Source organism: Corvus kubaryi, unplaced genomic scaffold, assembly GCF_017639235.1.
Source record: "Corvus kubaryi isolate FWS band 111438036 unplaced genomic scaffold, C.kubaryi_AGA036_p1.0 37385, whole genome shotgun sequence".
NCBI lineage: Eukaryota > Metazoa > Chordata > Aves > Passeriformes > Corvidae > Corvus > Corvus kubaryi.
The window spans coordinates 25,956,051-25,982,771 of NW_024581127.1; the positions used below are offsets into that span (position 1 = coordinate 25,956,051).

At 39.1% G+C, this 26,721-nt stretch overlaps 2 protein-coding genes across 2 annotated transcripts in view; one reads left to right on the forward strand and one right to left on the reverse strand.

Annotated features, from left to right (window-relative positions):
- On the reverse strand, positions 1-25,050 carry WASHC5 (WASH complex subunit 5). Its single transcript, XM_042036306.1, has 29 exons — positions 24,888-25,050; positions 23,720-24,020; positions 21,701-21,846; positions 20,557-20,641; positions 20,185-20,285; positions 19,086-19,278; positions 18,354-18,506; positions 15,698-15,811; positions 14,973-15,144; positions 14,019-14,146; positions 13,579-13,708; positions 12,643-12,755; positions 11,850-12,016; positions 11,153-11,228; positions 10,349-10,459; positions 10,097-10,237; positions 8,613-8,693; positions 7,872-7,973; positions 7,066-7,245; positions 6,524-6,648; positions 5,978-6,140; positions 5,165-5,267; positions 4,975-5,054; positions 3,549-3,652; positions 2,957-3,086; positions 2,748-2,844; positions 2,190-2,343; positions 1,499-1,586; positions 1-411 (listed from the first exon to the last, which is right to left on the reverse strand). The coding sequence occupies exons 2-29, from the start codon at positions 23,903-23,905 to the stop codon at positions 355-357; spliced, it is 3,480 nt and encodes a 1,159-aa protein (XP_041892240.1). The 5' UTR covers positions 23,906-24,020; positions 24,888-25,050; the 3' UTR covers positions 1-354.
- Positions 25,004-26,721, forward strand: part of NSMCE2 (NSE2 (MMS21) homolog, SMC5-SMC6 complex SUMO ligase) — a 130,818-nt gene continuing 129,100 nt past the window's right edge. The window contains exon 1 of the mRNA XM_042036308.1: positions 25,004-25,207. Within this exon, the coding sequence (XP_041892242.1) occupies positions 25,004-25,207 (204 nt within the window). The remainder of the gene's footprint in view (positions 25,208-26,721) is intronic.

Below are 26,721 nucleotides of genomic sequence, written 5' to 3' on the forward strand. Positions count from 1 at the left end.
AACTATCCAACACCTTTATTTCCAGTTTCATTATTCATTTCTGATACAAAAGTCAAACTTCCACAAATAGTTCTTCAGAACAAAAAACCTAAATGATTTATACATAAACAATTACATGCAGCATTTATAATGTTCAGTACAAAATGTATGCTGTTTAGAGGAGACACTGCGTATCATGCCAAGATTTAAACAAGGGTTATATAGACTAGTGCTGATGGTTACATTTCACAGACAGCTGTAGGCACTGCCTTGAATCACAGAAAAGACACAGTTCTGAACAGCTGTAGTTGCCTCATCCTCAGGCCCCAACTCCTCATTTCAGGTTTGGAGAAAAGCCTTGATCCTTCTCCATATTCATAGAACAGTTCTGAATTCATCAAAAATGAAGCTTGGCACGTGTGCTTCAACAACCTGAGGGACACAGGAAGGCACAGTTAGGCATTTGCATTATCCATTTGTTGTCCATTCATCCATTAACAAGCATATCTGATCTATGACTCAAGCACACACACTATTGACCTGAGGCACCCTGGCATGAGGATGTGCTCCTGGATGTGTTCCTGGATGTGCACAGAGCAAGGAAGAAACAGCACAGCCTGGGCTGTGATGAGGTGCCAGGAGCACAGGACTGTGTAGGACTGGAGGAATGCTGCTGCCCTCTCTGCTGTGTCTCCACACAGCACCAGGCTGGAGTGGGAGCTGGACAGGCAGCAGCTACAGGGGCAGGACTGACACAGGGACCTCCTACCACACTGTACTGTGGGCTGGGAAGAGGAGACTGGAAGAATCTCACTCTCTTGTCAGTATTAGTTGGGAAATGGCTTCTTCAAGGACCACTGAGGTACAGCCTATATATAGCAAACAGGATTATGACTTATTTTTAATACTATGTATAAATAATAGATCATCTTCAAATGTAGTTGTATTTAAACCTGAAATAAAGTCTCTCTACAAGCACAGACTTTTAGCACTTCCCTTGCATGTGAGACAAGGAAGCTGCCTGGGAAATCAGGCTTTGGCAGAAGTGAAGGGAAGACTGGATACAATGTTTCACCAAAATTTAGACTTGTTAATTAGCTTTTTTCCCTGTGTTTTAAATACTGTTAAGTTTAGTATTACTTGGAAACATCTTGGAACTTCTGTTTTATTTCTTTCCTTCCCAACAGCCCCCAGCAATGTACACTGAAGATTAAATTTAACAGACTTGTTTGAAATTGGCACAAAGCTGAAATCCTTTATTAGTATTCATCTATTTATTCCTGTGGTAATGGGACTGATCTCTGTGAATCAGGGCTGCTTCTGCATCAGCAGGGCCCTGACCTGTTATTTATTATGTTGGCTCCAGTGTAGTACAAATGGAAGGTGCGGCCAGTGTCTCCCTGGCCAGATCCCTTCATTGGCTGTAGTAGAATGGGACCACACATTCCCTGTTCTTTTTTCCAGGGAAAATGGTTGGGATGTTTAGGGGCATATTTAGAGACATGGAATTCTTTCTTACCTTTCTTGGTAACTTGGTGTAGCGAATGTAATCTTCCAGGAACATGAGGGCACCCACTACATCAGCAGGCATTTCTGGGATCTTCTGGCTAAAATTAAATCACCATGGAGATCACACTCTTACTAATTGACTAGTTACTTGGATTAAATTACTTGAAAATGCCAGCCTTCAAATAACACCATTTCTACTAGGTGCCATGTGATTCCATTACAAATAGAAATAGTGTTTTAATCTTGTATTTAGTAAAATATATTGTTGTTATTGTGTAATGCAATCATAGAATAGTTTGGGACCTTAAAGATCATCTAGTTCCAATGCCCCTGCCATGGGCAGGGACAATTTCCACTGGATCAGGGTGTTCATGGCCCCATCCAACTTGGCCTTGAACACCTCCAGGCATGGAGCATCCACAATTTCTCTGTGAAACCTGTTCCAGCGCCTCACCACCCTCACGGGAAAGAATTTCCTCCTAACGTTAATCTCAGTCTCCCCTCTTTTAGCTTAAAATCATTTTCCCTTTTCCTGTCCCTGTCAGCCCACATAAAGAGACTCTCTCCATCTTTTTTATAAGGTCCCTTCAAGTACTGAAAGACTGCCAATGTCACTGATACTCAGCTAGAAAAAAAAACCTGACAAAGCAGTGATAATACTACTACAGGTGGTACTTGGGTAAAAAGTAAAACATGGATACCTTGTGCACTGCTCCATCGTTGAACGAATAAACTGACCAATCAGAGCCAGAAACTGTTCTGTGTATCTTGAGTGAAACTGTTTCAACAGAGTAAGGAGCCCCAGAACCAAAGGAAGCCAGTCAATTTGATCAGCTGGCCGCTTGCACAGCACTCCTGCACAGAAAAAACCCCAAAACAACACAGGTTTATAAAACAGAACATATTCTTATAGCACAGACTAACTTATGTAATATACTTTTCATGATTTTTTTGCTCTGTCTCTCCTTCTGCTTGCCCACAAAAGAAAATTCAAACCTAATGTAACAACTACATGTCTTTCATGGCAAATGGCTTAATGATACTAACTGAGGCACAGGATAGAATGAGAAACACAGGGGTTTGGATTCTGTTTCCTACCCCATTGCATTTGGCCTAAAGAGTGTAACAAAACTGTCTGAACGTGATGGACTAAAGTTAGGAACTCTGTATTTTCTATGCAGGTAATTTTACTATCTTCTCTACACATAACTTCACATAGGTTTTAATTAGATTCAGACAAACAGCAACTTACACATTACCTAAATTTCTGTTGTACTGAAGTTTGGGAAACTGGGAAATGAGGAATAGGAAGTTGACGGTGGGAAAATATGGCAGACGTTTTGTTGTTATGTAGATCTGAAGGGAAATAAAAAAAAAGAGTAGTACAGGACTTCTACATTTTTTTCCCTCAGTTAATAAAAAAATAGAAAAAAGCAAACTGCACCAAGCACCAGAATGTATGCCTGACCTTATTTAATGGATTGTGAATGCCAGCAGCTTCCAGATAAGCTGTGATTTCATACAGAAGAGTGTTGTCTTCTTTAGGATAAGGTAATGATGGGTTCTGATAATGTGCTTCAATGTCAGCCAGTATTGCTCTAAAAGGAAAATACATTTATTATATTAAATAATTTTTTTAATTATCCCCAAATAAGCCTTACATGATGCCACGCGTCTTATTAATGTAAAAATTTCAGAGACACAAAACCTGTAAATGGTTACAATCAAGAGTAAAACACCTTTTCTGGAGTATGTTTTTACAAACATTGTATTTGATTCAAAATCAGAACAACACATATTCTGTTTCTTCTTCTCATCTAAATATGACTTCAAAACCAGATATAACCAAATGCTATTAGAAACTGCATGTTTAAACTAATTACTTGCCAAGTATTTATTTTTAATGTTTTTCTTGGGTTAAAAGTCAAATACCGATCAACAAAAACCTCCATGCAATCAGACTCCACATTTTGCTGTAATTTAGATTTTAAGGATTGCTGAGCTGATAACAATTACATCACAGTCATACACGCAGCTCTTCAGCACATTTTGCTTCTTACTTATTGAGATTTTCCAAAGCAGCAGCCAAATGCTTGGAGTCAAACCTGCAGGAATAATTTAATTCATTGGTAATCTGTCGTCTTAAAATCTGCATCTGACCAACCTGTTGAAACAAATACAAAAAGGGTGGTGTGTTAAACTGAATGCAATGAAGGAAGAGTGAAGTCAAAGACTGACCCCAGCTGCACAGTGCACTCAGAGCAGAGATGTAAGTCACAGTGCTTGAGGTTTACACACAGTTCCTGGTAGCAGGTACAGGCCATGTGAAAAGGGCACAAAAAGGGTTAACAGGTATAAAATCCCTGTTACTTTTTTTACACTGGTGACAATGCCTGTACTCTGGTTCCCACCTCTCTGTAAATCTTAGGGTCAGCATGGCAGGAGGGAAAAACATCAGAGGCTCATTGTAATCAACCTTCCCCTTCCCTGGTCGTTACTCTTCACTCCAGTAACAAACCAACATTCACAGCACTCTGAAAAATGCTGGTCCCAATATATCATTACAGAGACAAGATAAAGAGCCAAGTTAATGGGACAAATTGTTTAAATCTTCAGCACAGTACAACGCCTTCTGTGGGAACAAGGCAAGTCTGGGAAATGCTACTGCTCCAAACTTTATCCTTGGGGATATCATGGTCACAAGGCACTGTGTGGAGTCTCAATAGTTCCTGATACTGAACACTAACTTAGCCTGCCCAGATCAGATCTCTAGTGCCAGACTCTGGTTTTGGTGAGCTAATTCTTATGAAAGTCGGTGCTAAGCACTTTGTGGAGTGTGAGGTGCTCACACAAATGAGGCTCAGGAGCTCTTGCAAACCGAGGCCTGCTTCACTTGTGATGCTACACAATTCCAAGTCAGTATAATACAACACTGTAAAATAAACAGAATAAAGTATCACAGAATCACAGAATCATTAAGAAAAGACCTCTGAGATCACTGAGTCCAACCAATGACTGACCACCACCTTGGCACTGAGTGCCATGTCCAGTCTGTCCTTAAACACCTCCAGGGACAGTGACTCCACACTTCCCTGGGCAGCCTGTTTCAATGCTTAACAAACTTTTCTATAAAGAAATTCCTCCTGATGTCCAACCTGAACCTCCCCTGGCACAGTTTGAGGCCACGTCCTCTTGTCCTGTCACTGGCTGCCTGGGAGAAGAGGCCAACCCCCACCTGGCTACAGTCTCCCTCCAGGGAGTTGTAGAGAGTTGTAAGGTCCCCCCTGAGCCTCCTCTACTCCAGACTAAACACCCCCAGCCCCCTCAGCTGCTCCTCACAGGACTTAACCCTCTAGACCCTGCACCAGCTCTGCTGCCCTTCTCTGGACATGCTCCAGCACGTCCCTGTCCCTCCTGAACTGAGGGGCCAGTATAACCAAAGAGCCTCGAGTGAATTCTGAGTAACAATAAATCACATGAACCCACCTTCATTATGGAGTCCAAATAAGCTGTCCAGATCTTCTGTGTTTTTGCAATTGCTGTGGAATAAACCTTGTTTGAATTTGCTGAGAAAAGAAGAAGGGTGAGGCATTAAAAAAAGAACAAGTAAGAAGAGAAATAAATGCAAGTGTACAAAGACCATTGCTTTCTTCCATCTTAACCAGTAAGCACGTACCTATGATTCCTTTGAGGGGACTGACAGCATTCATAAGTGCTTTTAAGGTATCCTGTACTGCCCTGTCACGCAATATATTTTTCTGAAACATACTGAGGAAATTCTAATAAAAGAAAGAAATAATAAGTAAAATTATCACACATGCACTCTGATTAATTTTGATGGCACAGGAGTCACATTTTTTAACAGCAGGAAAAGACTATTTCCATAGATGAAGAGTTGAGGAATTCTGTAGTTTCATTTTTTGGAGTTATGCTAATCGATGTTAGGACAATTAAAAGATCCCCCTTGTCAGTATCTAATACCTACTATGGACAACTATTAATTCAATTTTTCAGGAAGAACTGTCTTCATTGGTACTTATTTTCCTTAAAATCTTTCACCAGGCTAGAACTAGGTTCTTCTCAGGAAACAAAACAACTTGGTTTCACATAGAGGCATTAGGGAACCAGCCATTACATAGAATTGACACCTTACTTATACCATGGTAGACTCAATCTAGTCTTTGTTGATGTCTAGTCAGAAAAATAGAAGTTGACCTGAGATCAACTTTTAAGTACACACACTGTGTACACCTTCAGAAAGCATCCCATAACACACAACCTGGAATTACACAGCACCATTTACTTATGGGCACCAGCTTTCCTGATTTTATTTGTAACTGAAATTTTTACTTTTGGGGCTGAACACCCAGTTTTCAAATAGTTTTGATTTCAGTTTACCATTTCAGTAATTAACATTTTTTTTATTTTATTAAAAATTATTAAACAATAAAAGCGTTGTAGCCTAGAGAAACTTAAGTTTAAAAATTACCTGCAGCTCCTTCACAATCATGAAACACAGCAGCCTGTCTAAGCCATTGAGACCAAAGATACCCAAAGTATCTTGGATCTCTGAGAAGAGACGACTATTGGTTACTTCTTGGTGAGTTTTGGTATCATACCAGGTATTCATCTGGTCAATGTAACACGTGATTCTGAGGAAAAAATAAGCAAACAACTACTTCAGAATAAGCTGCAGACAGTTCCTGTGATACTCTCAGTAATGAGTTACCTTTATCAGACAGATGAGAAAGATTCTCCAAGTATCTCAGGTGATGTTTAGTTATTCCTCTCTCCACCACAGCTCTGTCACCCTTCCCCGATTTCTGTCTCCTCCACTTGTTTAACACTGTTTTCCTTCTTAGACTAAAATCACAACTTTTCTACACTAATATTTAAAATGTACAGGATGGACTGGGTATATCTGGTTTTATATAAAGATATGACAGCTAAGGAAAAACTATCTCTCGTATTTTGGTTTGTGTATGGTGGAATTGGAGCTATCCAGTGCATGGTGCTTGTGACACACAGTACTTACTTTGGGTCTGTGATCCTCAGGATTTCTCTGCAAAGCCGACCAATAAATGTTACGGATTCATCCACAGGTGTGAATTTTGGTATAGGAATATGAGTAGACTGGTACATACTTTGCCAGTCTTGAATCTGAAAAATAAGTTTTAGAGTAATTTGCAGTGCTCCTTGCAACTTTTTAATTAGCTTAGAAATTTTCCTTTTGTTTGATTTAAAAGGAGTACACTGTAACACAATATTGTAAATCACACATAGCAGAACACTATAAAAACAGAATAAAGCAAAGAGAAGAATGAATCTTATTACAAAAGGATATTAAAATATTCTGGTTGGGGTGCTTTTCTCTTCTTATGTACAACTAATGCAGGGGGGATGCTGAAATATTTCAGAATAAGCTGGCGGCAGATGTTTTACACAGTAGTTAGCACATTCAGTCGAAGTCACAATGGTAGGAACAATGGGTACATATACTCCATCAGTCACAGGCTCTAACAGCCAAATATAAAGACATTTATCAAGCTTTTTGTTGTTTTTGGGTCTGAGTAGCACCTTTGTTCTTAAGAAGTTATTGCACTCCTGTTCCACGTTGTAGTTAATAATACGAGACACTTCCTCCTGCCAAATTTTTAAACCATATATGTTGACATAATCCTGGATATATTCAAATGATCGATGGAACCCATCCATTGTAGCTGCCATTTCTTTCAGTTTGGGCATAAGTTCACTTGGCTGGAGATAAAGAACAACAAAAAGATAAAACCAAAACTGTGAACAGGTAGAATTCAAAGAAAATGTAAAAGGCTTCTAAATACCCTTACAGAACAACCTCTAGAGCATTTTACCATGGTCCAGCCAGATCTGAAAAGCACTGAGACATTTATCAACATTTGGTATCTGAAGTAATTCTTACTAAATATTTTTTCCCCCCACTTCTAGTATTTATTTTTGCCTTCAGTCGTAGTATTGATTGATCTGGGAGATTCAACAGTCTGGACAGGATCAAAACAAGGAGTCACTCGTATTTATCATTGCCTATCTATGTTTACTTGGCTTATGTGACCTGTCAGTCATCACAGACAAAGGCAGAACCGTGAATTCGGAATTGACAGGACTGTTTGGAACAGAACAAAAATATGTTTCTTAATTTTATGTTAAAAGACAAACAAACAAAACTTATTTGAACATCAAATAAGGCACTCCAAATAACCTTCCAAAATTCAAAATGTATACTTTTTTACAATAAGGAAATCTGCACAGAAAAGCACAAATTATTTTCTAAAAGGCGTTATAATAAAAGAGGTCCCTACACACCCAAGATACATAAAAAATTAAAACCAAATCAAATTCTTACACACCTTGGCTCTAGGGTTAAAGATGAGGCCTCTGTGAAGAGCCAGGGCCACCCGTTTTACCAGCTCCTTCCTTATTCCATCCTCTAGTAATTGTTTTGGGTCCACCTAAGTAGAAGAAACATCTTTCCCTTAAAGTCAGAAAGGTATAAAAAATATAAAGGATTTATTTTGTACCAAGAAAGATATTAAATACTTTTGATAAATAGGAAGCACTGTTAACAGATACACTTAACCATCAGAACTTGTCCAAAGAATAAAAATTCACACACTTCTGCTACAGAATAAATGATTTCTTTAAGTGGAATGGCAAAGGTTTGTAGTTCCTATATTCAACCTTTGTTCACGATCCACTGAGAATGTTGTACAATTCTAAGCCAGTATGCATTAGGGAGTGTATCTTCAAGAATACTTGCTTCTGGTTCTCCAAGATGTATAAATGTAGCCTTAATGTAGGCAGGGCAGTTTATACCAATGGAAGAAACAGCTCTTCAGAAAAGCTTTCCAGCAGGAAAAACCCCCAGAGAACACCAACTATGGTGGATGAATCTATTTAGAACTGGGACTGTGGTTTCTTAAGAACCTTTAAAAAACACAGTTCTTATCTGTCTGCCAATTTAGGCATCACTGTTTGAAAATTTGTATGCAAACTTATATTTTCTTATCTTTCCTCAAGGTCTCACATATTGTGCTAAAGTGCTAATTGCCACCCCACGACTTTTTCCTATTGAAATAATGGATCATTACCTTGATGATACCAACTAAAGTCGTTTTCATCATGAGAATACCTTCAGTGAAGATTGAAATTGCATGGGTTAGCTTGGCAACCTGTAATAGAAAAACACAATTCATTGAAGTGATTCAATAGATGTAAATAATTTCTCTAAAAAGGTATCCATGTTTCCCAGTGGTAGCTTCCTGTTTTAGATTAAAGTAATTTGCACTGATACACTTTCAACTTTAGATACTGTTCTGGATTTACTTATAGTAAAATAATTACCTTTCTTTTAGTCAGATAAGTGTGCTAGCAATAGGAAAGAAGAGGTACCTCTCAGAGGCTTCAGAGGGATTATGGAAGGGAAGACCAGCTATGTCTTGTGTGCACAAAACATCATGGACAAAACTCTCAGCTGATACCTTTGAGCAGGCTGGAGACAACAGCTCACAGTAGTTATTCCATAATAAAGCCTGCTGCCACAATGAGTCCACCTCAGTATTTCCACTGATGTAATACAGTAGCACATTCACTTTAAATTGTACAATTATTATTATCCTTATGCTCAGAGTTCAGACAAGCCAGTCTTTTGCCTTTCAGATGATTACAATACAGAATAGAGAAAACAGTTCAGACCTACAGTTCAACAGAAATCAGAAGTGAAAAGCTTTAGTAAAACGTGTTTTCCCTTTACCTCCTCAAAATAAAACATTACTGAACACTGCCTCCTCCTCCACTCCTACCCACAAACCAGACTGACTTCACAAAGTCTCATGGGGGAGTCCAAATGTAATGTTCAGGTCTGAACATCAGCTTAATCAGAAATCACAGCTTGTTTGCAGAAAACACCTAACAAGTGAGCACTTCGGCAAAATCTCCAGAGAAAAGCTGGCATCTTAAGTGATTATCAGATTCTTTGTGAGAAAGACTTACTGATCTACTCAGGTTTTGTGTCTCATCTTCCTCTACTGATAATAAACCGTAGCAATTTTAATGTCTGCTCACTCTTCCAGACTGGTAACAGTACAGCAAAACAACCACAGACAAAACGAGCAACAGCAGCTTTATCTGATCACATCAATGTGCCTCCATCCTCTCCTCATTTGAGGGCAGCAAAAAGCTTAACCCTGCTGGCTTATTCAGTCTTTAACCTTCTCCACTTGGAACAAGAATGGCCAAATGTGGAGGGCTTCATTTCAGACTCAGGTTTTCAGGGCTCCATCCCCTCCAATAAATAAAAGTATCTTCATGCTCCTTTATAAATTTATTTGGTTTTCCTCCCCTTCTCTACAAGATCAGAAGTTTAAACTTCTACAAACAGAAGCGCAGAAGTTACTCATCTGTCCTCATGAAACCTAAGTATGCTCACAACAACACCAGTAAATGTTAACTTTTAGCCAACAAATCCAACTTCACTGTTAAAGTATAACTCTATGGAGCTGTATAGATTTAAACTTAGGTTAAAGTTTGCCACCTATAAGGTTTGCTTTTTCAGAATTTCCTGTTTAAACGGCACCTCGTATCGTGGTCCAAGCTGAGCATAATCTCGTAGCTTATCCTTATCAAGGCGAGTAGGCACTTCAATAATATCGTGAGTCTGAAGCTTTATGATTTTGAGAAGAGATGTAAACATGCTTTCTGGAATTATCTGTAGAACCTTTGTAAATGACAGAAGAGACACACACAGTATATTTTCATTAAAAAAAATAATCCTCAATTAAGAAAAGGAAATTAGAGAAAAAGGCAATTACGCCTTTTAAGCACCCACCTTTCTCACATAGGAAACCAACTCGCCAGAGTAATACTGGGACACACTGAGAAGGTCGGGACTGTTCGCTTGATTGATACGGAGAAGTGGCAAATCAAGAGCAGAAGCAAGCTACAAATAAAGTTAACATTTTAACTCCATTGTGTTTTTTCTGATGTAAATTACATGCTTGAATTCTCTTGCTCAGGTTCTTATCCTACAACCCAAAGTACTGGATTCTTCCTATGGAGCAGTGCTGTATCAGGCTTTCCAAGAGAAAAAAAAATTGTTAAAGGTCAAAAACTCCAACAGTACATAAGGCTACCTTCTGTAAGATTGTTAAACTCCTAACAACTGCATGGGATATTTCAGTTGTAATTTTACATTCCCACTCATGCTAATTCCCATTCTTATTTCTACAAAAAATATTTTCATTTGATGCCAGAGCTTCAAGATGACAACAGGCACAGCCAACATAACTTTTTAAATTCCTTCAGCCTGTTCTGATTCATATGCAGAGGATCCCATCTCTGCACCAAAGTCTCCAGAAAATAGCTGTAATGAGTGGAGGCTGGATGATAAGACTTATTTACCTAACAGCAGCAATATAATTGTTGCATAAAAAACCCCATGCATAACTTGGTTTTATTTTCCTTAAAACGAACCTTGAGCTAATTCAATACTGTCTAAAAAAACCTGGGCATAGAAAATGCTGGTAAAAGGAAGTCTTGATTCTTCTGTGATTTCAGAGCCTTAAGGCCTTTTTAACAAACTACTTGGATTGACCTGCAGTGTTCAAGTACATTCACTGTTGTTCATACTTACCTTTAGGAAAGTGGCTCTGAGTTTAGTTACCATAGATGGACTGACTCTTATGCTGTCCTGCATAATAGACGTAAAGCTGGGGTAGGAAACAAACAAAACAAATCAGCTTCTTCCCCTGAAACTCTTATTTTCAACTGTTTAATTGTATGTCAACAGCACCAGTGTAATGTGGAAACGGAGATCAGGAGATCACTGACAGACTTCACTGAAGGAGGATTTTGGTCTGAAGAGGTACTGGTTAGAAAAACCCTATATGATAAGGGTAGGTGGGACAAAAGAAGAGGCATCAGGGAGTGTTAACACCATGGTAATGAAGTAGCAGCTCAGCAAAATCCCACCATGGAAACAGAGTTCTTGAGCATTAGTCTTTCCTTGTTTGTTTTTGGTTGAAAAATGAACTCCATATTTTGGAGAACACTTAATGAGACTAAAGGCTGGAGACAGGAGGTTAACAAAGCTGTTGTAGTTAGAACAGGGTAGACAATGAGAAGTTACACTATCACTTCACCTGCAGAAGGATGGATGTTAATTCCTATTCAAGCTGATGCGAGTTCAGTATACTAAATAATTCACAGAATTGAGCTTCAAGACTGTTTTAAATTGGAAAGTTTATAGTCTTAATAACATTTATGCATGTTATTTCCCACAAGTTTTGCAAATGGTGACTGACTGGAAGAAAAAGATCCTGCTAACGTACCTGTCAATTAATTGCCAAGCATAAGAAAGATCACCAACTATCTGAATGGTGATCAAGACCTCTTCTTTAATGTTGATAGTTCGGATCATCTGATGGAGAAATTTGCGGGTGTCAGCAAGAAACTGGCAAACTTGCAGGTTACTTTCCAGCTGGTGAAACTCTTGGACCTGTATTTTAAAAAACAAACAAACAAAACCTATAAAGGGATTATTTTTTTTTGTTGTTTTCTATTTATCTTAAGGGCAGCAATACAAACAGAATCAGTAAATTGACACATTACTTTAGGATGTTAGCAGCAGTAAGACACTTAAATCCTGGCCTGTTATGGAGTGTATTAAAAATAAATTTCAAAAAGTTACTCAAGGAGGTGTACTGTGAAACATCATTCTGAGTACTCTTTTATATCCTGGAAATAGAAGAAATAGAATAGAAAAAATACAGATATTTTTATTTTGCCTTTCAAATCACCCTTTCTAGCTTCAAATGAATTTATTTTCAGAATTTCTAAAAAATGAGTAATGTTGCCAAATAAAGTTAAATACTGGATTAATTTCTTTGAGAAAACCTACAAACCCTCAGGTACAGGGGGCATGACCTTTCATACTATATCCCTTATTTTACAATACCAAGGTCTATATGAAACTTCTGCTTACTATAGATATGTAACTGCAAATATCCAATATAAAATGCAGATCTGTCTTGTATATCTGCTATTAGAAGTCAGTGCATGTGCAAAAAAATGCTGTTGTTCCAGAAGGACAAGGTCATATATCTCAAAATGTCTTTGCCATACCTCTTCCAAAGCCTGTATTAGCTGCACAGTTTTTCTGCCTGCTGCAGTGGAATCCTCGTAGTTCAGAGACATTATTTGCTTGGAGATTTCTCTGAACCAAGCTTGGAGATTTTCTATGAAAGAGTAAGAAAAATTTATTGAAACCTCTGCATGTATGATAGGCAGCAAAAATACAGGGAACTTGCTAGTCAAAAGAAACAAACAAGCTATACATGTAGGAGATTATTTTTACAAGTTGTTATTTCACTGGTACATTTCTAGTCTTTCAACGTGTACACTTGTAAAGTGGCAAATGCTCGGGTAAATTTCACACACAACATTAAAAACACCTACCAACATGAATGGGCGTTAAAAAAATCTTATTTTTATGCCAGTTCAAGAAAAAGAAAAAGTTTCAAAAACAAGAGCAAGGAATTTGAAAAGAAGTACAGATTTGATTTTTAAGTCCTTGGAGAACTCAGAGAATACCATTCAGTGTAGAGAAGTGAGAGAAGGTTTGAAAAGATGCTGATACAATTCAAATCCAGGTTACAACCAGGGAAAGAATAAGGGAAGAGGTTAAAGCACCCCTAAATTTAATGGGCATGATCTTCTCACTCCTTTATACACGGAACATGGTAACGTGAACTCCATTATACATAGAAAAGTGAACTGGCATTTTATAGTTTCAGCTGGCATATCCAAATAAAGGAATGAAAAATACTTTTAAAAATAGGGCCATCTAAATATTAGGTACCTAAATATTGCTTGCATATGGAATATGTGATGAAAACCTAAACAAGACAAGAGTTGAAGAGACCTCTTTGGCAGCTGAGGGACATGAAAATTGTTTTTATATTATCACTATTAGATTCATGTATTTTCTTTTGGTAACACTTTAGAAATATAAATTGAAATCACTTTTTTCCTCCCCACAGTACAGTTTTTAATAATTACCGTTTTTCTCCACTCTAGTAAGAGGTTTAACTCCTGAGAAGACATCAGCAAGCTCAGTCATCCTTTCAGATCCCTCTTTTTTATAGTTCTCCCATTTAGCTTGTTTTTCTGACAGCATCTGCTTGAACATCTATTGAAACCCAAATCATGTGGTTTACAAAGCTGGCAAGGAGGCATATCACAATAGGTGAAATAATACTGAAAACAGATGGAACTGACTTAGTGATTACTACATTACTTCAAGATCTAGCCAGAATATTAAAAACAAAATTAAAAATATTAAGAAATGCAGATCGTGTCATGGACTTACAGTGACAGAAGCTTACTGAATTTTATAGAACAGAACAATGCAGATTTTTTGATTTTTAGTCACTTATAAAAACATCCAGTGACTTTTTCAGCTTAGTGATCTTAGAAGACTCTGGTCAGCAGCACATTACCTCTTTTAAAATGAATTCAAACTGAGCTGTATCCAGAAGAAGCTGGAAAAGGATCCTGGAATTGTACCTTGAGTCTGTTAAAATTTGATCCTTTATCTGGCGGAGACGTTTGTTATTTGGATCACAAGCTGAAAATGGAAAGACAACATTTCCCCACTGTTACACAGAATTTGGCCAAGCTTTTCAATCTTTGTAAATACATTCTTTTTTTAATAGCTTGAAGGCAAAAACATTTTGCTCTGATATGTACATCCCTACTTGTCTTCCATTTACATGGAACAACCCCTCCTTATAATAGGATATAATTAAGGTCTCTGTGGTGCTTCAGCCTCAAAACTTCTGCAGGCTTCTGAAACTAAATGTGAATTTAGTCCATCTGACTGAGAAGCCCAGAGATCAGTATTTCTAAAACCATTAGTAAAGTGAATGGAGGTGTAACAGAAGCCCTCTCACATATCAAGAAGCCTCAAAGACGGCACAAACATTTGAACAGGGGAATGGCTAAATAAGTCAGTTCACACACCCAAACTCACATCAGAGACATTACTCAACAGTTTCACTTGAATTTCAATTCAACATAACAAAAACCTTAGTTTCAACCTGTTAATTACTAAGATTTTAAGAAGGTGGCTACTGCTTTCTTTTTGGAGCTAGGTAAAACTTTCAGAATTATGTTTTTCTGAGGAATACTATTCAACAAGATAGTGACTTCTACTAATTCTTATACCTGTGTTTGGCTCACAAGAACTGAGGAAATGCATGTGCTGTTTCAGACAAGGCTTTAGGAGACTATTTGCAAAACAACAGCTCAACAATGTCCTGCAAACAGTAGAGGAAACTGCTGACTTCAACAGCAGCAGAACTGAACTTCCCTCAGGCCCCAAAATGAAGCCCCAGTAGAGGAGGACTGACAGTCCTCCTACACTCAGCAGTGAGTGTAGCATGAAGTCTTACTTGTGTCTGCAGTGTGCAGCATCAGCCAGCGGATTGCCACGTTGCAGTCTCGCAGGCAATTCAGCAGCTTGGGAATGTTGTCCAGCACCAGCTCTTCCCTCAGACAGCCCTCCTTGAGGAACTGCTGCACCTGCGTGTGCACTCGCTCGGTGACTGCAGCGTATCTGCTGGCCTTAAAACACACAAAGCCTGCGTCAGTAAAATCCTTGCCTCAAATAGAATACACCGTATTCCCTAGAGCTTAGAGGGCACACAGATCAAAAGTTCTATAAAAATTACTATCATTACTAGTAGGCAATATTATACACTGCAACTGCATGACAAAGGATGCAAGATAAACTTTAAAGCAAAGAGCCTACATAGGAAGTATAATGTTTCAAAAATGCAGACTTGCAGCCTTTCTATATATTCACTTATGTACTCTCTAGGAATTATTCCTAAAAAGTGGTACTAATATTTTATTGCCTAATGGGAAAGAACAACAACAAAAATCTATCACAGAATGGAGATACTTATTATGAATTAAATGTCAGTTCCACTTGGTGAACTTCTTCCCTAAAGATGAAGGAAAAATTTCTACTCATATTCCCGAAGTTTGCCAGACAATACAGTACAGATACTGTATGCAAGAAGAAAAGACCCATGCATTATTGATGCCATATAATATACTTCAGATGCCCACACATCTTGCATCTTGCTAAAATACTTAATGGTGGCTTATGTACCTGCTCTTTGACATTTGAAAGATCCAGTGTGTAGTTGAGGGCAGTTTTAGCAGCTTTGTAGGGTTCCCATGCTTCTGCCAGATTTACAGTGATTCCCATGTAAATGCTAATGACCTAAAATTGGAAGCAGAAAACAAGAAGTTGCATTTATGTTATTATTAAGAAAAATACAAAGTTTTCATTTAACAATATGACAGAAAGGGATATGCTGTGGGTATAAATAAGAGATAACTGAACTTTTTTGGTAGTGGTACTTTTTGGTGTACCACCTTTGGAAATCAAGAAGAAGACTTTGAAATAAAAGACACACAATTAATTAGAAGCACAGTTCTGAAAACAAGATGACAGTTCGTTCAATCACTATATATGATACTCTGGGTTTTTTTCCATGAACTTATGACTTATTTTTCATTTCCATGATGCTCTGAAGAAGATTGATACAAGCAACTGGGGAAAAAAACTACAATAGGGCGGGAAAAATCAGATGAATTAATCTTAATATTAGGATGCCCAAAGGACCAAATTGAATTGTAATGCATCTTTCACAGTGACACAGAAATTATGACTACATAGTGTGATTTTTAAGGAGCAAAGAGAAACTGATTTCAGACCCCTAGCACGAGTTTAAGCATGATTAAAAATATAGAATCGTGATTAAGTAACAATTATCTTATTTGTAAGATAATTGATTAAAAATGGAAGACTTGGTTTACTGACAGATGAAGGATGTACAGAGCTGTGGGATTATGAGCTTTGTCACACTGATGCTCCAATATTCCTTGATCCAGGCATGATCACATTGAGGGGAACACTGTCAGCCTTTGAGCTCTTCTGGCAGTGTCAAGTAAAGGCAAATGGGACCCAGGTCTGCTGATATGAAGATCTCTCTCATATTGTTGAAGTGAAGCTCATTATTTCCTGTAGATCCTCAAAAGGCTACACTTCAACTGCTAAGAATAATTTGAAATCAGCCTAGGAGTCGAGTATTTCATATTTGATGCAGCTAACTCATCCACACCTGACCACAAGAAGATAGGTGTTGTCTAAAAATATCAAACTGTACTATGAACTCAAGTTAATAAAAATGCTGGCATGATCAAAAATTCACAATGTCAAGTTCTCATTTCTAAAAATAAGCTTGTAGTTCTCCAGAAACAGTGATTCTAATGTCTACTGAAATAGCCAGCTCTTGCAGTTTCCTCCCTCCCTGCTTCACTGTTCCACTTACGATACAGCAGAATACAACTTGGCACCAACAGAGATACACAAATTAATATACAGTTTCTTTGTTAAGTCTGATTCCCTTTGATATAGACAACCTAGGGACTCTATTCTTATATGCCAGCCTATTTCAGTAGCAGGTTTTTGCAGACTAGTGATTCTGAATGGAAATCCTAAAACTCAGTACTGAAACATGTAGTAGTTCCATTTTAATCACTACATCTGAAAAAGTCTATAGAATCACACGTAGCGACAGCTTTAGCTTCTAAGTTATTTGGACAATAGCACAGAGTTAATCCTTAAACAAGTTTTCAAATACCATCAGTGTGGGATGATTTGTTGGGGAGCAAGACTGTCCTCTACAGCATTCTTGACATGCTGGTAGAATTCACAACCTGAAACCACATGAGGGTCAGAAATGACAAATACAAAGTCCTGTACTTGGGACAAACCCAAACCCTTGCAACAACAAAATCTGGACACTGATCACAATCTGGGGAATGTCACAATTCCGCAGAAAAGGACCTAGGTGTCCTGCTGGAAAAACCAAACATGAATCAGACATGCAGCCTTATGACAACAAAGAGTAATCAGACACTGGGCTATGCCAGACTGCAGCCAGCAGACTGAGGGAAGTGAATCTTCCTTCTATTCAGCTCTCATGAGGTCTCATTGAGTGTAATGGGTCCAGATTTGGGCTCCTCAGTATGAGACAGGCATATACAAACTGGAATGAAGTGAACAGGAGGCCACTAACACACTTGTGGGGACCTAGTATGTTAAGAGTGGGGTTTGCTTAAGCTGGAAGAAAGATGACCAAGGGATCTGACTGTGGTCTTCCACTACCTAAAGGGAAATTATGACTAGGACAGAGCCAAACCCATCTCAGAGGTGCACAGTGAAAAGACAAGAAGCAACAGCCACAAATGTTGCACAGCTATAACAAGGGAAATTCCAGTGGTACAGAAGGAAAAAATCCTTCACCATGGCAGTGATAAAGCACAGCCACAGGTGTCCACAGAGGCTGCAGAGTCTTCATGTTAGATATTTCCAAAACTAACTGGGCAAGGCCTGAGCAGCCTGATTTAGCTTTGAAGTCAGCCCTGCTTTGAGGCGAAGGCTGAACTAGAAGATGCCTAAAATGCCTTTCATCACACATTTTTCTGGCACTCACTTTATCTTGATGGTATTAGAGTGTAGTTGATTAAAGCACTTAAGATGATAAATTACACTTTCAAAGGACAGCCTTCCATGCTTATCCAGAGCGTTTGACTCAGACTGCTTCACTCTGAACAAAGTAAAATTTCCACGGAGAAGAATCTCTTCTAGTTTTAGGTTACTATTATTTTTCCATAACACATACTGTAACAATAATTTAAATTGTTCCTATAACATTAAAACCAGGAAACAGTTTTAAAACAGAATTAATTTTTACCCAATTATCTGGGAAGTATTTATCCACTATCTCTCTCATTTTTGCTTGTTGAGTGTGAAGAATAGAAGCGTCAAAATACAGTATCACATAGAGCATAGCAGCCTGTGTAGCCAGAGCGGTGCTGCGGTGTTCTGGTAATGGATATGCTGAAACCTAGAAAAAAGTAACAAAACAAAGCTGAACATAATACAGCGCATCCTAAACCCCCTGAAAATATCACGGGCCACATTAAAGAGTGCAGTGTATAGATACAATGAGGCAAGAAGCATATTTAGATAAGCTGGACATGCTTACACATGCAGCATATTTACCAGATGCATTTCCAGAATGTAAAAGTTGACTTTGTAGATATCTGTTACTTAACAGGTTACAATAAGATTTTACTATGCCATAAATGAGTCAAGTAAGACATGTCAATAAGACATGGCCAATCATAAGACATTAATCAAAAATGTTGGTTTTTACTGCAAGGCCGCCCAAACACTTGCAGCAAATTGCCCAGAGAGGTTCTGTGGTTTGTACCTCTGGAGATACTCCAAATCCAACAGGATGAAGCCCAGCACAACCTGCTCCAACTGACCCTGCTTGTGCCAGGGGGTTGGACTAGCTGATCTCAAGAGTCCTTACAACCTCTATCATTTATTTTTTTCAGAGCTTCATGATTAAGTAATTACCCTGAGAATCATTTTGACATTCCCCTTTAGAGCCCTCTTTCATCTCAGAGTTACTTACCTGGTTGTAAATGTCATCTGACCGTAAGCGGCCAATAACCATGCTAATGAATGTTTCACTAATGGGAACCCTGCTGAAGTAACTCTCAGGGTAGTTTGGAGGTCTTTTAGCTCCAGGTTGGCTCGAGTATCCAGTGCTTCGAAGCAATTTACAAATATCATCTAAATTGGAATCAGCAGAGGATCGGGCTGCACTGTTTTACAAAAAAAGAGGAACAACAGTATGAGCTATACGACCTAATAATTTCCTTTTTTCCTACCCCTTGTAACCACGCCCTACTCACAAGAAAATTAACAAATACTAAAGTCTAGGAGATTTTTGGTTATTTATTCCTTTAATATAATGGTCATCATGTTACAGGACACTGATAAATGTCCATACTGAAATTCCAGATAAGCAGACAAAACACAAACAGAAAACTGAACTCAAGAACAGAAAGGAGCTTTATATTCAGAGAGGAATTCGTTCCTTTTTTTTTTTTAATTTTCACTTTTTTTTCCTCACCATTTCTGAATTCCCCTTGTCAATTCACTTCTGCATTCCAGAATTAAAGAATCTCTCATTATATACAGGGAGGCATAAACATAGTCAAAGCAGCATTTTATATGTGTGGAATGATTTACACTGATACCCTTTAAGACCCCAGCTGTTATACCTGATGCTGTCAACCTAGCCTGTAAAACTTGTAACTGATTGTACCTAATCAAGCACTGTAACTACAAGAAGTCTGACTTGCAATACTTTGTCACCTAGATAGTCAGGACTTTTCAGAAAGTTTCCTTGCACATTTGGGAACTTGTGACACTTTCATAGCTGGCACTTGCAGCCTAAAAGCTTTAGGTGAAAGTTTACTTATGGACTTAAAATGTCTGTTGTAACAGAATGAAAAACCTGGTGCTCATTTTGCAGCTGAATCTGCAAACACAGCTAAAGCAAGAAGTTCTTAGGATATTCAGAGAGCTCTGCTCAATTATCCGTATAAAGTCAGAAAAAGGTGACAATATTTCCATTTATCTTAATTGAATAACCTAGGTTACTGAATATACTGCATGTTGTATCTTCTCAGCCTGGAGTGCTTCTGCACACCTATATCCACTACCTGTATCTGTAGTAGGAAACCAACATTCTTTCTCTGACTTCTCCTTCAATCTTCTGGTCAATGACCAGTAGCATGACCCCATATAAATACAGGGCTTCACACTGTTTGGAAAGAGAAAGAATGAAGAAAGAAAATCACATAAACATGATTTTGTAGCAACATTTAAAGAAAAACACGTATTGGCAAACTAACCCAATGTCAACTACATAGTCAACACAACATGAAAAATGGCAGGCTGAGGATTTTTGCTCTTTTTCCTCCTTGAAGTGAGTCACAGCACTTCCATGTGTTTGGTAAACTTAAATTTTTGTCTAGTTTAGCACTTACTGAGTGGGTTAGTTTTCTACTATTACAAAACTAGCCAATACTTACTAGAAGCTGTTTTCCATCTTCATTAAGGAGGACTGTTTCTAATGTTTGCTGAATGTAAATTCCTTCATTGAGGTCATCTAAGTATCTAGGATCATGACAAAAAGTTTGGTCATTGACTGTTTTGCTCTCAAACCATATACCCTCAGAACTCAATTGTTCAATTTTCTCTCAAAGTCCATAGATGCATCTGAACATTTCCCTAGTACAAGCAGCATGGAGTTTTTCAGACAAAGAAGAAGAGAGACTGTACTATAAAATGAGACTGAAATCCCTAGCTAGTGCCAACCAGTTGGCAAAAGTCTCCTTCCGTATCCTGATGGTGTAACGTTAAAGACACTGACAGATACCTGGTAGCTTACAGCTCATCCTCTTTATCTTGTCATGGATGGGTAACAGCCTGGGAAGGCTGCCATACAGTAATTTAGTAAAACTGTAATATTTTCAAGTTGCCTCAAATTATCTCCTGGGAACACCATAAACTGATCTCTACCTTAGTTTGGAAGGTAGAGCTAGAAACAGAGTATGTTCACCTTAAGTAACATGAGATTCATTCCTATTAAAGGATTTTCCAGTAACATTACTTGTTAATAAGTAATATCAAGCATTTAATCTTTTAATATAACATCAATAATAGAACCAATTCTCATGTTTAAGGTTTTCAGGAACTTTTTGTTAGAGAATTTCATGAACCTTTCATTCTGTTTTTCACAGGTCAGAGCAGTGAACTTGACAATATGGCAACTCCACCGAAAAATTAAGTTCAGGAAAATAATGCCAATGGAAGTTAAAGAAAAAAGAACCTTATATGATATTCTGTTTTGCAAGACCACAAACAAATTAGCTTAATAATATGGATTATCCTTTTATTAAAAAAAAATCTTCAGGACAATCTCCAAGATAAAGAAAAACTTACTCAAGTTTACAATTGAGGAAATGAAGTAGAGAGGTAAAATGTTTTCAAGTCAGATATGAAGCTGGTAGGGAACTGTTGGAGTAAAAGTTAGTGTTCACTCCAGCAATCCAGGTTTCCTGGTGCACATGAATATGCTTCAACAGTGGGTCTCTACAGAAAAAGCTTTTCAGCAATAATACAAATACCAGCAATCTCGTCTTCGAAAATCCATACGTATTTAAAATACCATACCTGTTTAAATCTACAATGTATTTATGTACACTCTGAAAAGCTAAATAAAACCTCGTCAAAATTTCAATGTTGTTTTCACGAAATTCTTCATCTAAATCCAGTAACTCGGGCTTGGCTTCCAGTTTGCCTTCACATGTCTCAGGCCCCTGAAAAAAGAAACTCATCTTTAGAGACAGTACTTGGCTTCAATCTCTACTCCTCTTCAGTAGGACACATATCATGTACAACAACCTGTGTGCAAACCAGAGTTAACATTTCTTACCAAAACAAGGATCTGCAGCTTTCCAACCTACTTTATGGCTAAAAATTGATTCCATAAAGTTGAGTTTTACACACTGTTACGATCTGCAATAATTTAAAATATGATTTATCCAATGTAACCAATGGAAAAGAATGGCCAATGCTTCCAGTAAAGCCCCAATACATCTGAAGGCATTGGGTGCTTTTTGTAGTGCTAACTATCTCCCTGATGGAATTTTTTCCTTTACACATTTCATCTGATTAATTTGTCAGGTAGAAACCGTAACACTGAATGTGCACAAAGCTTAGTACCTTCTCATACATTCAAACTGCTTGAAAATATTACACCTGTTTTTTCCACAGACTCTGCATCTAGCTCAGCACTTGTCCCCTGAATTAATGCAGAAACTTTGTCATTAACAATCATGGGGGAAATAGACTTGGGATGAAGAACTTGACTTCCTTAAAGCAATAGTACAACTTTTCTAACACTTTACCACTGTTGTATTTCTCATAACCACCATTTGGTCTTATCAACACCATCTAAATGAAAATATTGCTACAGTTCAATTGAAAGTATCATTAACATTTAATTGAAAATACCTGTTTTTCAAAAGCTGACAATTTCTGAGTTTTTATAAATGGCCTTCTGCTTCTCTTTTTGTGCAAAATACCTACCTAAAACAAAGGATAAAACCAGGCCCTACACTGCCTATGAAGCGCAAATGCACAAAGCAAACAGTCTTTTAAAATCTCAAATCTCTCCTCTTTAAGTAAGTCTAAGAATCGTGAATACAGAAAAAGTGCATTCGCAGTAAAAACATCTGTAAGCTTCCTAATCTGTGCTTTATAAGTATGACTTCTATGGATTTTTTTGCGTTTTAACTTTGAAAAACAGCACACAGTTATGCTTTCTTAGCATTCAAAAATACTACAGCTTTAAGGATTATTGTATTTCTCACCAATTACAGCCATCTGCTTTAAAATTTTTAAGTTATTTGTGTAAAAAAAAAAGACTTCTACCAAGCACTTAGATCTAAAGGTAACTGTGAAATCATTTGTGCTCAGGATTTTCAGTATCCAAGGCTCACAGTTAGTGCCTGAAATTTACAACTCTTACTACAATAAAATTGAATTAAATTTTAGAAGTCCCTCCCTTGTTTTATTATTGCCATCTCTTGCACTGTACAATCCAAATAAAATCAGATTTAGATAGTCTCTGTAGTTCCTTTTTAATCATACTGGAAAATGACAGAGGGAACCTGGTACTGCAAGCTTAATTTTGAAAGGGAAATAAGGGCTTTCCATGGATACCTCTCCTTGACTTATTTATTTATTTATTCAGTGCACGTGACAAGTCCAGTGAAAAAACAATCACAGCACTGTCAGACAGGAAAACAGAAAGCAGTTTTCATGGCTGCAAAGAATAAGCTACAGATTAACAGAAGAAAGATGGGCATACTGCCCACGGCACTGCTCAAGAGCCAACCACACAGGCTCAGAACCTGCTGGTGGAAGTATAAATTAGTGGTCCTGCAGGAATTACTACTACTATTACTACTATTATTACTACTACTACTGTTACCACCCCAGAATCCAATACTCACGTTTTACATAATCAGTATCTATCAAAGTTCACAGGCCAGATGACTCATCATACATTGTGGAAGATGTAGTATTAATAAACACAACAGTCAGGAATGACTGTTTCACTACCCGAAGCATCCTCACGTGGGACAGCAGTGCTTTAAGGAGAAGTTTAACAATAAAAGGATTTACCTTAAAATAACTGAAGTCAAATATGATATCCCCATACTTCTGTTGATCAGCCTTATCCTTTAGCCTGAAAACACCAGGAATAAATTCGGAAAGCCTCAGAAGTTCTGCAGTGATGGCATTTCCACAGGAAACAATCCGAAGAATTGCCTGACCACAGAGATTGTTTTCAGCCAGAAAATCCACCATTGTGGAGCTGCATGTGACAGAGCAGCAGAAGTCCTGCAATCTGATTATAATCCTTACTCTTCAGGTTACTGGAAGCAGAAAGCTTGATGAAGAAACTAACTGCGCCATTAATAACCTGTAAAAACAAACGTGCACACATTTAGACTGGTTTGTACTCATGTTTTTGATATTTTAATTTGTGGATGCTTAAGCATACTCTCCAATCTCTCAATTTATGAAATCTAAATTATCCACAGCTTTGTAAAATGAAAGAAATGCACTGAATTCATTTTCAGCAAATACACTGCATTTGAGAAGTGACCTGTGTGAGCAGGCAGGGGAAGTGTGATCTTTTATAACAAGAAAGTTGAAGAACACTATTGAAGAATGACAGTCACAAATACGGAAGCAGCTGTGATCACACAAAGAGACAGGTGCAAGAAAAACAAAAGCACTTCAGAAAACGTGTTTTGAAGAGCCACTTTGAAAATACAACCAAAGTGACTATAATTGCATTTAACAATAAGGAAAACTTTCATAGCAAATGGAAACGACATAGGTCCGTTCTTTTTTTTTTTTTTCTGAAGGACGAGCTTCCACGCTGTCGTTGCACTTCCTGGTCAGTTTTATTCATTCAACACGTTTCCTAGGGGCTACTGCGTGCAGCACCAAAAACAAGCGCCTGTGCTTCAGAAACATTTATGGGAAGTTTTGACCGGGCTTGACTTTTCACCAAAAACCTTCCGAACCGCTGCGATAAACTTAAGATGACACTGAGCTCTCCCAAAACCGTTCTGACCCAGGACGAGCGCCCGGAGCCCTCCCAGGTCCCCAGTGCCGTCGCAGGCTCTGCTCCACAGCGGGCCCCAGAGCGGCTACGGCCGGACGGGCTCCAAACCCCAGTCGGTCCGGTCCGGTCCGGTCCGGTCCGGTCCGGTCCGGTCCGGTCCGGTCCGGTCCCGTCCCGTCCCGTCCCGCCCCGCTCCGCCACCGCCGAACTCACGGTTTGCACCCAGGCGGCCTCGCTCCCTCAGCGGCTCCCGCCGGTGCCCGCCCGGCCCAGCGCGCTCACCCTGCCCCGGCAGCGCCTGCGGCGGGGACGGCGGCGGGCAGAGAGGGATGGAAAGAGGGTGGGAAGGATGGAAGGGAGGCGGCGGCGCTCCCTACGACGTCGCCGAGCCCTCCCATCACATGACGGCGCCGGCTGATGAGGCGATTCCGCTTGCCCTAGTGCCCGCCGCTACCGCCCTCCTGCCTCTACCGCCGGGAGGGCGGCGTGGGACCGCCCCCGGGACAGTCGCACTCTCAGGCCTCGGGGACGAGGTGAGCACCGGCCGCTGGCGAGGGTGGCTGTCCCCGTCGGCCCCATCCCTCCGCGGGCGAGGGCAGCGCGGGAGTGGCGGCGGGACAAGTGCGGGACTGCCCGGGCTGCCCGGCCTGCCCCCGACCGGGTGAGGCGGCGAGAGGGCCTGGGAGAGCGGAGCTTCCTGCTCGGCGGGCGCTGCTCCGACTCCCGTGCAGGGAAGGGTCGTCTCCCTGTGGCAGCTGATCACCGAGTGTGCCTGGGGTTAGGCACTTATCCTGGTGCTCGGAGAGCACTTGTCACGTGTAGAGCTGGTGTTACAGAATCAAATAATTTTTGTTTTCTTATCTCTGCTTCATAGTTTGAGATATTGAAGCATAGAAGGCTGAGGTCATTTCCTCAAATATTTAAAATAAGGAACAGAATAGAAACTGTAAGGTTTTTTTGGTTCTTTATCCTGTCTGACCGTTTGATCGCTTGTTGAAAGGAAAAAAATACCCTCGATAGTCTCCCATTCAGCACTGAGTTGCTGGTTGTTTTCCACAGGTGAGGGGGCTGGGGGTTGCAAATATTAAGTGCTTTGATGCACCCATTGAAGACTTTCCTGGCAGAAAAGAGTGCTTTAAAAACACGGTGGTGAAACCAATTCCAGTGAGGAATGTGGCCCTCCCTTGGAAGTTGAGTGGACAGCTCCAAGCTGAAGTTGAAGAATTCACTTAGAAAGTTCAAGAGTGACATCTTTGCCTTGGGTTCTATAGGAAACCTGAGGAATAGTTGACTGGCTCAAAACAGCCAGGTGGGAAATGGTGGGGGAACAGGGCCTGTAAGTCCTGAAGTGGCAGAGCACAGAAGATAGAAGGACAGCAGCACGTGTGCCAAGCACACTCCACTGCCAGGGGTTTAGAAGCTGCTGAGACAATGCTGGATCCTTGGGGTGGTGACCATCTACCTTTGTCTCTCCATTTGCTTTCTCTTTCTCTCTCTGGTGTTCTTCTCATACCTTCTTCTCAAAATATGTTGTAAGCTGGACCAAAAAATTTCCAGTGTCTTCTTGTGCCTGGAGAAGTTAAAGTTTGCTAAGCTAAAGTTTGGGAGGTGCCTTATTTTGTCTGGATGTTTTAAAATTTGCCAAGTACCTTATTTTACTTGAATGTTCTAAACCTTGCAAGTAAAAGTTATTGAGTCTCATGAGAATTTGGTTGTTTTTCCCATGCACTGCCCAGGGTATATCCCACTACCTTCCCCTGAACCTGTCAAGCAGGCTGGGGCATTACAGGATTGTAACCAGTTTCTAAGAAAAATAATATTTTATTAGAAAACAAAAAAAGGAAAATTCATCCAAAAGAAATTACTTTCCAAAAGACAGATTGAGATTAAACTACCAGTGCAATGATATGATTTAATATAACCAGTAACTTCTGCTTCTGTGTAGTTTGCTGAGAATGAAGAAGCCTTTTTAACTTCTTACTGTTGGTTTTTTTTTTCCGATTGCCGCTTTCACAGTGTGTGTCTGTGAAATTTCCAAAAGAAATTT

Coding starts and splice junctions, on each gene's coding strand:
- WASHC5 (XM_042036306.1), bottom strand. CDS start 23,905: ATGGTGGATTTTCTGGCTGAAAACAATCTCTGTGGTCAGGCAATTCTT. Junction 18,507..19,085: donor CAGATGACATTTACAACCAG/GTAAGTAACTCT, acceptor ACTTTTTTCTAG/GTTTCAGCATATCCATTACC. Junction 7,246..7,871: donor TCTTTAACCCTAGAGCCAAG/GTGTGTAAGAAT, acceptor CTTTATCTCCAG/CCAAGTGAACTTATGCCCAA.